At 30.7% G+C, this 12,654-nt stretch overlaps 1 protein-coding gene across 5 annotated transcripts in view; it reads left to right on the forward strand.

Annotated features, from left to right (window-relative positions):
- Nucleotides 1-12,654, forward strand: part of LOC130897169 (syntaxin-binding protein 5) — a 273,488-nt gene that overhangs the window by 239,248 nt on the left and 21,586 nt on the right. For 4 of the 5 annotated variants that reach the window (XM_057805885.1, XM_057805886.1, XM_057805888.1 and 1 more), the window contains 5 exons: nt 5,709-5,825; nt 7,035-7,277; nt 8,097-8,310; nt 9,287-9,391; nt 12,355-12,441. In XM_057805885.1, coding sequence (XP_057661868.1) covers nt 5,709-5,825; nt 7,035-7,277; nt 8,097-8,310; nt 9,287-9,391; nt 12,355-12,441 — 766 coding nt within the window. The remainder of the gene's footprint in view (nt 1-5,708; nt 5,826-7,034; nt 7,278-8,096; nt 8,311-9,286; nt 9,392-12,354; nt 12,442-12,654) is intronic. The other variant, XM_057805887.1, reaches the window with a different exon arrangement.

Here is a 12,654-nt window from a genome sequence, read left to right on the forward strand (position 1 = left end):
AAATATAAAAATAAAAGAAACATTGAGAATAAATGTAAAACTATAAATATTTGGATTTTATATAAGCAATAAATAAACAATGGGTCAATTGATGAGGAAAAAATCGGAAATAATCAGAAGATTATAGAAAACACCATGAATAATTCTGTATAATTGTACATTGATACATCACAATGTGAAAAAACCAAATAAGTATAGAAAAATAAGAGCAAAATATGGAATTGTATGAAAAATTGAGGGAAATATCGTAATTACTGAGAGATCCAAAAAATTCTCATAGATTTTGCTGTAGCTTGAAATTTATTTTAAAAAATATGGAAAAATGTAGAAAGCAACCATGAAAATTATATCTAATTGATGGAAAATAGATCAAATTGAATATTAAAATAATATAATAAATAAAAAAATGAAAAATTTGCAGGAAATTAATGGAAAATATTTGCAAGAATTAGAGGAAAACGTCGGAAATATGTAAATAAATAAAAAGTTTGAGAATAATTCAAAAATGGATCAGTTTTTAAGAAAAACAAAACGATATAAATGGAAGGAATATGGATAAACATGGAAAAATATGGGGATATTGAGAATAAGCAAAGTTTTGTATATTACTATTTGTTATAGCTTGATATTTATTTTTGAAAATCCGGATAAAAGTATAGAATATAAACGGACGTAGAAAATATCTATACTTTTTTTTACTATATATGAAGAAATATTAAAAAATGTAAATAAGTGTCAAAAAATATAGAAAAACAAATGAGAATATGTAAAAACTTTGAACAGTCGATAATATTTAGGGAAGATAATGAATAATACCTGGGGGATAAGATGGGAAACTAAATATTTCATCATTACTTAGTATTTTATAGAAACAAAACGTAAGTAATGAATGGGATATAAAGATATTTGGAAAATATTAATGTTTTTGGGTACCGAGTAATTTCGTATAAAGTTTATGTAAAATGAAAAACCATACAAAAATATAGAAACGCCTAGAAAAATAAGGAAAATGCTGGGCGTTAATAAAATAATACAACTATGTGTTCATAATCATAGCCAATGGATTGATAACTAAATGAAAAAAAAAGTTCAAAAGATGAAAAATTCAAGAAAATATTATGATAAACGAATATGAAATTTTATTTTCATATAACTGTTATAGCTTGATTTTTATTTGGAAAACGTAAAAAAATTTGAGAAAAAAAACGTGGAAAACATGAGAATTAAGTAAAAGAACTAAAAAAATAATGAAAATTATATATAATCATTACAAATCAGGCGATATAATGAACTAATACAAGTGAGTTGAAAAAATCTGAATGAATGTTAGAAAAATACAAAAATCGTTGAAAATATACCGAATCTGTGAAAAATCGATGGTATTTACATTTGGTTATCAGAAATATGATTAAATTTATCAATAAAAAACAAGCAAATGAAGTTTCACTTAATTTTATTATAAAACTTCATAATAACCTTCATTCAACTCTACCCACGATTAAAAGTATTCTTGGTAATCGTTTCGAACCACGGTTACCCCCTTTCCGCCACTACTATGAGTTCTTCTGAATTGGACAATAAAAAAAATACCAGGTTATCGGAATTAAAGTGTAAATGCGGCTCAGTTTTTTACTCAAATTGTTGCCAGGTCTCGAATTATGACTTAATTCTCGAAAATTATTTCCCATACATCGTAAATGAAAATAATTATAAAAAAAAATTATTTCTTGAAAATTGGAAATTAAAAATTGTGAAAAAAATTAAAAATATGTATAGGATTTTAAGACTTCTACTACTATAAAAACTATAAAATATATTTGAATAAAAATATGCTTCGTCTTTGTTCTTACTCCTAATTATATATATATATATATATATATATATATATATATATATATATATATATATATATATATATAAAAGTATTCCTTCTGCATGTGACTATTTATTCATTTAAATGTAGTAGAGTATGGTTTCACGTATCAGGGAAATCTAAGAAAATAATTTTTTTTTTGTTAACAATATTTTTCAAAAAGATTTTCAACAATACCTTCCATATCTACTGCTATTGCTCTAATACTAATTGCATGCTTGAAATAAATATGAAAACACTTCACAAAAGTGATACTGCTACAATTTTTTTGAAAATATCCAGTATCCAAAAATAAACGAAGTCTTATACAGGTTGTTTCATTAATAATATTAGAGTTGTATCAAATGTTACCAAATTATCTAGATGAGTGATATCTAGATGTAGTGGCCACCTAAAACTCCCGAATCTAATCCCATGGGCTTATAAAATCGTTGGTATATTCACAAGAAATAAATAATCCTTTATAGCAACGACAATAAATTGTAAATTTCACTAATTTTATTGTTGTCTCTAGCGCCTGTCGTTACAATTTTGGTTGTAGTCAATTGTGGTTAAAAAAAAGCGCTGTATAAATTCTGATAAGAAAGGTTGTAGAATTTCCCAAAAGATTTGTTTAGAATAACATATTAGTAGAAAATGTTTGGTTCTTGTCTTTTCTTTAACACGTTATACAGGGTGTTTCAAAAAAGGTGATCCCGTCTTTAAGATACATAGAAAACTGAAAAATATTTGGGATTTGCTCAGTAAACTTAGGGCGCTAGTTACACGGCTCGCATCAAGTTCATTGAACATAACTTTTTCAATACTTGATTTATTGAAGAAAATTTCAAGTGAACTTAAAAGTCATTCAATTTCACACCAAAAATGTACTCTTAATAAAACTCGATACTGTGTACCGTTTTCGGAATATTTTAAGTTGAAAATTATGAAGTAATAACCGACGCTGGCATAAAGTATTGATAAAGATATTGATTATTATTGTTATTATTCATTAGTAAAAATTTGTAAATTGGAAATTTTCTGTTGTATAAATGAGACCTCATCGATAAAACGGATACATGAAAAAATGGGACTGGTAACGTTTCACAAAAATTCCATCTAATCAGTAAAAATACATTTAGAGCCATTGAACGACGTTGTCGAGAAACTGAGAGTATGAGACCTAAATAAATAAAAACTGGTGGGCCAAAAACAGCAAAAACCATTAATAAAGAAAGTATGATTTTAAATTTAGCTGATGAAAATTCAACCGTTAGCTTAAGAAATGTAAGACAAACAAATACGTTTTTTCAAGTACTTGGAGGATACTCAAAGAGCAACAGCTACATCCTTATCATTTCAAACAAGTCACCGGTTAGAGTGCATTTTTGTCAAACATTACGAGATAGGACAGACCTCAATCCAAATTTTTTAAAATGTATGTTTTCGACGAAGGGGGGCACTTTTACGCGACAAGGTCTGCTCAACCCCAATAATGCACACTCCTGGTGTAATGGGAATCCACATGACAAAACAAATTAATAGGTTATCACATTCTACCTGGAAATTTAGATAGAGATATGTACCTGGATTTTTTAAGCAATCGATTATTCGAGATATTAGAAGATTTAACGCTAAACGAGCGAAAATCTCTATGTTTAATACACGATGGAATTCCATCGCACTTTGATAGTAGTTGTCGTAATTGGTTGAGTAACCATTTTCCAAATCGATACATTGGTAGAGGTGCAGAAGCTCCGGTCCATTGGCCTCCTCGGTCATGGGATTTTAATCCCATGGATTACACAGTTTGGGCGTATCTTAAAGAAAAAGTTTAGGCTACAAAGGTAAATTAATCTCAAGATTTGAAAGACAAAATTCAATATTCTACCTTTTTGGTGTAAAATTAAATAATGTTCAATTTAACATGAAATTTTTCTTAATACATCTAATATTGAATGTATCAGCAAAACGTAGTTGTATAAAATTTCAATCTATTGTTAGCAGTAGTTGCGGCAAAATCGTTAAAAATGCGTCCAATTTTTTTAACACCCTATAGATCTCCAAGGAAGCAATTGTTGAGCGATTTTTAAACTTTGAACAATATTTCCTTTGGAAGGGTTAGAGGTGATTATTTATTCCCTAAAGTCCTTTCTAAACTTTATAGAATATACGGGGTCTGATCTATTTGCTCCGTATTTCATCCATTTATATACGTGGTATACGAGGATTGCTTAAAAAATTTCTGACCTTATATTATCAATAAAAGTTGGAAAATATATTTCCCACTACATTTCCATGTAGTTTCATTAACAATTGATCGTTTTTTAGTAATTTTGTGAAAATATTTCGAATTTCTTGCACCTAAATAAATCACTCTCTAAAATTTTATATGATCGGTCTATCCAAATTTGAAAGGCACGAATTTCCTTTTGCTCCACTCTATTTTAGCTAGAACTAGTTATTTAACATAATTTAGCAGTAAAGTACGTAAAGAATACGTCAAATAGTATTAAAAACTGGGTATAAATAGTTTTTTACTATGAAAATATTTCTTATTAATGAAACAAACTGTCTTACATCCAAAATGTGTTAAAGTATGCTGATCCTTGCATTTTTTCCTTTTGAATTGACTCAATTTGAATTCTAGCACTTTGAAGACCGCACACCACCTGCCCGCGTGCTCACGGTTGGACACACGACATGTTTTACTTGGTGACCGCTTGTACACTGATGGGCATGATTTATACAATTAATAATAACTTACTAAATATCTTTTATGCAATAGTTTTTTGAAAACATTTGATACAAATTGGGATTGTGCATTTTTCACAAATTGTGTTGGCATTCTTTAGAGCATATCCTGTTGAAATGGTCATTTGTTTGTAGCATTTACCTTTTCTGGCCTTCAACTACTTTCAAGATTTCTACAGTAGACGTTGAGATATCTTTAGAAATATCTTTTCTATCAGAACATAAAGTTCCAACGTTCCAAAGTATTTACTAATGGTACGCCAGTATACCACCATCTGCCTTTTCCTAATTGTATTCCATATCTTTGAAAACATTCCGCCTTACTCTCATGAATACAAACAACAAAAATAATTATTTGAATCTATTCCTAGATATAATTTGAGATATGTTATTTCCAAGTAATATATTTGTGGACCAGTAATTTCGAATTTTTGGAAGCTGAAGAATCTTCTCATTTCCACAGGGTCAGTATCTTACCCAGGTTGTATCTTAGGTTTTATATTTTTCAATGGAAACCTATTAGTCTCAGTCATAAATAAGTTAGACATCTATCAAATACGTGTGCATAAATATAACTGCGTATATAAACATTCTCGCCAAGTTTTAACTCCTCAAAGCTATAAAAATTGAACAATGTACAAAAAAACAAGTGGGCATGTAGTCCATGAGAGTGAATTTACATGTTGAAACCGGTAAACCATCCGTGCGCCTTTAAATTCAAATAAATTTAGGGGTTAAATAACGTCTACCTTAAATTATTGTACACTAAAAAAATGTCGGTCTATATGTGAGGAATACCATTTTGCAATGCGATCTTCAACGTGTTAGAGATATCTTCAATTTGATATTTAGACAAAAACAATCCTTCTAAAATAAATTATAGCATCATAACTCTTATTTAAATATTAATATCCATATCAACATCTTTAGCACATTTTTTAAAAATAAATACGTTTTCTATTAGTTAAACATTCTTACTATATCTTGGTTAATAATTTGATGAGCTTATTGTGGGCGCATGTACTTACTTGTAGTTTGATTATCTTAAAAAAAGTCGGAATTATTTTGACTAAAGTATTTTTTATTTTTATGGGTCGCGTAGACAAGTTAGATAGCTCGTTCTCAAGATCGAGATCGTCGTCGATGAGCTCCTTGGAGAACATCACATCAGAATCGATACAGTGTTTAGCGTTCGTCGATTCATACACCAAAAAATCAGGTGAGCATTATTTCAATTTGAATTTCATAAAATAAGTTTCATAACTTGATAATTTGATAGCGAGAAATTTATTTTTTTACAAAATCTTCATTTCACCTTGTTTTTTTTTGGTTTTAATTGTATATGAATTGTAAAAATATTTAAAAAATCAATAAACTTCATTAAAATTTCAAAATTATTGTCAACTTTCTTCACGGAGCGCATTTTGGACGCTATTCTTTTGAGCAATCCTAGTGGTACATATCAAATAACAAATATAGTGTGGACCTTAAATTGTTGCTCGTTTATAACCGTTAGTTAGTGACTCCACGTGGTCCCAAGGAAATAATCAAAAGATTTTAATTCTTACGACTTTGCAGGCCAATTTAAACATCAAGTCAACTCATCGCCAAATTTTGATATCACATTTCGTATATATCGGTCCCATCTAAAGAATCAATCTGCATCGACAGTAACTATAGTTTAAAAAAATTGAAACCAGTATTGACACCGTAAACTGCACAAAACATTTTTTTGATGTAATGGAATTGGCGAAGTTTGTTTTGGCTTAGTTTCCCTTTACATGCGGTATTTTTAAACCTGATCAGTCAAAAAATAGTTTCGTTTGCGTCTCATTTTTCCGGTTTTTTGAATTTGGTGATTCGAAAAATTCCAACATCTTTTTTCTCTTTGCCAACTGTATAAATAGTTTCTAAAAACAGTTTTTTGTTATAATTCTATTTTATAGTTTTACTATAAGACCACCTCAAAATTCACTGTAATCACCATGAGGCAAAGTAAGACTTTATCTTGTTTGATAGTCCATTATTATAAAATTTAACGCATTCTACTGCTGCATTATCCTTTATGAACCAGGTTTTGCGAGCTCATTTCAGTGGAATGTCACATATAAAATTTTCTTTCATATTATCAGTGATGGTATCGAAAGCTGCAATCAAATCATCTTAATTCTTAATTAAATCATCAATTCTCAAAACTCTCTGAAACCTCTCCAAGTACCATCCTCTTTGAACATCATACGACTGTACTATGAGGCCTAATAGGTGGTTAAAGATCGGCGCACGTGATGAACGTGGCTTCAATTTCTGCACGAGCTGGATCTTTGCGTGAAATTTTCTACGTGGTTCAGTACAATCGTTCTATGTGGTATAAAATATATCTTCCTTCATATAAACGGTCTGCCCTTAACTAATTTAGTTTTATTCATAGAACCATCAACGCTGATGCCGACGTTATGGGTAGGAACAAGTCTAGGATCTGTTATAACAATATATATAACACCACCAGATGTCGATAGCCGTTCGTCCCAGCCCGTGGTGGTGTCGTTAGTCGGAGCGACGATATTCAGATTGAAAGGTTCAATATTGACAATGTCGTTTTTAGATTGTAATGGCTCACTGATACCCTACTCATTCGAATCGTGGAAGGACGAACAGAAAGAAAAGAGAGACAGTAAGTAATAAATTGAAAAACTGACATCGATCTACTTATCTTCTTCAGAATGGGAAGGTCTTGTCGGTTCTGACATCTGTGTGCTCTGAGATAAGATCTACAAAATTTTCTAGCTTCTTTTTACCTGCAATATTTTCTGACCCAGTCTAAATGGTGTTGTTTATAATACAACTCAAAGATCTATTATGTACTCTTTTCATACTGTGGCACTGAGGTTGCTCAGGGTTTACATCTAATCTATTTCATTCTTTAAAAAAGCAGTAGCTGCATTTTTCTATTACATACTCACCAAGGAGTAATGTTTTAAAGCTCAGTTGTCTCTTAGACGCTGTATTTCTGCTGACCCATCATCTTCAGGAGTCCATTCACTTTGCCTGCCTCAACCCCTGCTACTGATTTTTTTCTATCTGTCTTTTTTAATTATTTTCTCTATTGTCCTGTAGCTGATTACATAAGAAGGATTCAAGTACTATAAAGAATTTATTTGCCATTACTTTAGTAACTTTTTTAGGCGTTCCCAAACCAGCTCGGATCTTATGTTATTGTTCTTATGGATTCTTGGCTATCAAAACAAAATGTTGATTTCTTATCTGCTATAAATGGTTCCCAAATTTTTTGGGAGGTTTGTCCCACATATTCTATTTTGTCCTATATGCAGCCATATCATTGGTTCCTTATCTCTGTACCAAAGCTGTTATTCTTCGGAGCCCGATGCTATGGAGAAAAATTCACTGCCAATCCTGAAGATGATAACTTTGTTATTGAAATGCGTGTTACGTAAAGGGCAAGGACACAGTAGGATTTTTTTTATATTTTCAGGAACACCAACTAGAAATAATTCACGAATGAGTCCAACTTTGATTGGATCTGATGCTATTCGAAATGACAATTTATCAGACAGACAATTTGTGGTTATGGCTAGTGAAAAACAAGCAAGGGTTGTAGCTCTTCCGTCTCAAACTTGCGTCTACAGGCAACAACTGGCCGATACCGATTTCGTAGTCAAAGCAGAAGTTATCTCTATGAGAGTTAAGTATTTTTTTTTATCTATAAAAAGTGGAATTTTTTTTAAGTATAGTTTGTTATTTTATTCAAACGTTATTTCGTAGAAATACTATGAAAAATTATTATGGAAATTTAACTGTACCAAAATAATTTTACCGCTCTATTTATTAGAATCTAAACCGATTAGTATCAAAACAAGTATGTGGAAATGTAATGACGAACTGCTTTTATTTCACGTTAAGATACCATGAGTATTTACAAGACTCCATAAGCACAAATAAGCAAAACAAATTTGCAGAGGAAACGATTCCTATATCGGGGCCTCTTAAAATCACCTAAATTTCATATTAAAACTTGTTAACTTAATAAAAAAATATAACACTTCTGTCTTCAGTTATGACGGAAAATATTATTTTAAAGTCATTTTGAGCATATATATATATTATATAGTTTTGTACCCTATTTCTGTGTTGCACCAATCAATATAATTTCAAAAAAGATACGATTTGCTCCTAGACTTGACGATGCTCTCATCAATATTTGAAACTGAGCAGTATATTCTTTACTATCTTGTGTCTTTGTGAAAATTTCGTCGAATTCCTGGTTGAAATAATCGATTACGCAGAAGGCTTCTTCATTTCCATGCTAGGAAATTCCACGGCCCTATGATGTACTTTGGAAATTGTAAATTTCTTTCTTATCAAAACCAGTTGTAATTTCTCCATTTTAGCTGTCCGGGACATTCTTGCCACTTGAAAAACGAAAATCTTGAATTGGACTTGAGAAGGATAATGCTAGAAATTTATGAAATTAGTATATTGTCATAAGGTCTTGATGAGTGTGTGAAATTTCTGTTTATCTGATTATTTAAAGTAATTGAACAAAGTTAGAATCTAAAAATACTGTTAAATGCTATACCCGCTAATATTTAACCTTTTATACAGTTTGTCCTGTAATTTTTGGTGGTTTATGCGTTCAATGAAATATATAATTTTTTCAGATAGCGTATGTTTAGCTTGTTATATTTCAAACGGCCATCTTACAACATACAGTTTACCGAGTCTGAGACCTCTTTTAGACATTGATTTTTTACCACTTTCTGAGCTTAGGTAAGAAAAAAAATATTTCATATCGACATTTATTTCTTTTTAAAATTTATTGAGTGAGGTTATGTTGTCTTAACAAGAAAAAGTTTACACGATTTTAGCTACAGCTGCACCATTGTTTTCCAGCATTGGTCTCACTATTGTTACAGTAACGGCTCCAGCTTTTCGTTGAAAATTGAATATTCGAATTTTATGGTTACTGGAGCCGGTACTGGACTTTTCTGCATGCTCAAAAAAATTTGTATAGAAATGGAACCTTCTTACCATTATGCTAATATAATATTTTATGAAAATAAAATGGATAAAACTTTTTTAATATTGCTGATTATAGATGGAAAAATCGTTTTTAATATAATGGAAATGTTTTATGAGGTTTTCACTTTTAAAAATATTCCAAAAAGAATGTTTTGATGATATAAAATGCAGCAACTCAAATTATCACTTTTGAACACAAAATTTGTAGTAAAATATCTGAAAACCAATCAGTAGTACCACAGAATACGAGGATATGTCAATAATTATGCATATCCTTGACAGGATATTGCAAAAATTGCAAAAATTGTTTATTAATTAGAGTTGTTCCCATTTAAATACTTATTTGTAATTTATTATAGTGTTTGAAATTTCGGTTATGAAATGATTTATCAAAAATATTTTGAAATAAAATTTATAGTTGTAAATGCATAGCTTAATGTTGATTGAAAACTATTTTCTTCTCATTTGAACATACTGGTATGTCAAATATGTCTAAGCGATTTTTCCAACTTTTTTATAGTGCATGTTTTTATTAAAAACAAATTTATGTACCCGAAATACGAAATGTTAAGCACTAAAAAATCCAAACGATGAAACGAAAACAGTACAGCTTTGATTTTAGACAAATGATGGAACATTTTCACGACAATCTCATACCTTCTAAGTAAATTCTATAGTAGAAAAAATATTTTGATACCTTCTTATTTGTATTTTAGTATAAACACCCCAAATAAACTCGAATACAATACCAAATAGAATGTAAATGATTAACCAATAATTCTATATCTCACTTATAGGAAATTTTGAGTACCCACATTAATTTTCATGAAAATAGAGATCAGAAATTCAATGGTAAATATATATACCCATAAATATATATACACCCAATTTATATGGTTCTGTTGATTTGGAAAAGTCACTATCATAACTCCTATTACAGTGATTAAAGCCTTGTGACATAAGAAGTTTTATTTATTTCGCTGTCATACAGTCTTTTTTTTGTTTTTGAAAAAGACCCTCTTTTGTTTAATTTTGAATTTTTAGTCCCCTCCTGAGCTCTTTGTGAGAAACTAATCTCTTTGGTTGTCTGCCTGATGGTTTCCGAGTATTTATTTTCTGGTTTTTTGCTTATTTTGCTCAACTGTTTTGTGGTATTATTTCAACACCATCTCTTTAATTACTTTTACGTTCTCTAACTCTTCTCACCGCTTCCTGAATTCCTAATTCTTTTCTAATATCCAGACTTCATATTCTATCCCCATTTCCCCTCTATTGCACTTGTAATCTCTCTTTGGCCACTACTTTTTTGGTTTTCAGGCAATTGGAAAATATGTTGTCCCCGTTTTCTCCATTTTGCACGGTAACTAACATTATTCATACTTATTAAAGAATTGGTGGGTAATAAACCTATCAACCAACAAGCCTCTGTCGAACCCAAGATTTTATTTTGAACAAGTAATGTTGAACGTTTCATTTTAAAAAATTTCCCGTCACTAATTTATGAACACTCATTATTCTCTTTCACTTATTTCCTTGTTACTTTTCCATATGTGTTAATTATTTCTATCTCTTCCAATGTTTTATTTCTGTTTCCTTCAATGATTTCATTTATTCCTCTTTCCTCTAATGATTCCAATCCATTGTCTTCTTACTAGTCCTTTATACTCGTTTCTGTTGGTGGACATACGAGGTCTGTCTATTAAATAACGAGACTGCACGTCTAGAGGGCGCCCTAGACGGGTGGAGTAAAAATCGAGTAGTGCGTTGGGTATCTAGTTATCTTGTCGTCTTGTCTATGCACCTCCAAAACAGACTTCCGTCACTATCATAGTATTTGTGCAGTAGCGGTTTGAAACGAACGTGTTTTTTGCTCGTCAATCTCAAATTTCTCGTTAAATTGAAAAAAATTCCGACTGAGTACTATAAATTGTTGCAAGAGGCCCATAGGGACAATTCTCTATCTCGTGTACGTGTTTTTGAGTGGTGTAAGCGCTTTAATGATGACCGAGAGAGCACTGAAGATGACCAGCGCCCAGGTCGGCCTGTGACTGTTTCAAGTCCGGAAACAGTGACCAAAATCAACCAAAGTATGCGTGCAGATCATCGAATAAGCATCCGAATGCTTTCCGAGGCTATAAAAAATAATTTTTATAATAAAACCCTTTTTCGTAACCAGTCTCGTTATTTAATAGCCAGACCTCGTATTATTTTAATAGTTTCCTGTCACTGATGTATGAAATTTTATAGAGTTTACTCCCTGTGTCATGGAATATATGATATAAGCCCTTTACCAAAAAAACTATAGACGTTGTATTTTTAAAATTATAACATAATAATAAAGGATGTTCACAAAAAGTTATATTTCAATAAAAATTGATTAACAGATTTGTTTCCTTCGACAAAATCTCTCTAGAAATACCACATGTGTGAATAAAAACTACTTCAGATATCGAAGTTGTTGTTTCAAGACTTCCTATACTTTCCCAATTATTTCCTTCATTGTCATCTTAGTCGTCCTCTATACACTATTTTATTGGTGGACATATTATTTTAAAAAATCCCCGTACTTCCATTATTTGTCTACGAATTTAATCATTTCGTTTTGGTCTGTTTTCGTTATCGTTAAAATGTTTTAAAGCTTTCCCATCTTACACTGATACACATTTCTGATCTAACTAGTCGCTTCTAATCTACCTGTGTTACCCTGCTAGTTTTCAGACACAATCTAACAAAGGCATAATAGACCCAATGTTATCGATTTGGGGCCAACAACTCATTGTTAACGAGGATACTGACCAGTAAGTTATGTATAAACAGAATTTGGTCTGTCGATTTATTTCCATGCTTAAATAAATTAAATACTTTGTATACATAGAATATGTATTTTGTATTGATGTATATTGAAAACATGTGTCAAATTGATTTATGTAATTGATTATTTACCAACCATTCATTTGTTTTCTTATGGTATAAACCCACATGCGTTCGTGTGAGAAAGTCATCCACCTCCA

The sequence above is a fragment of the Diorhabda carinulata genome, chromosome 8 (genome assembly GCF_026250575.1).
Source record: "Diorhabda carinulata isolate Delta chromosome 8, icDioCari1.1, whole genome shotgun sequence".
NCBI lineage: Eukaryota > Metazoa > Arthropoda > Insecta > Coleoptera > Chrysomelidae > Diorhabda > Diorhabda carinulata.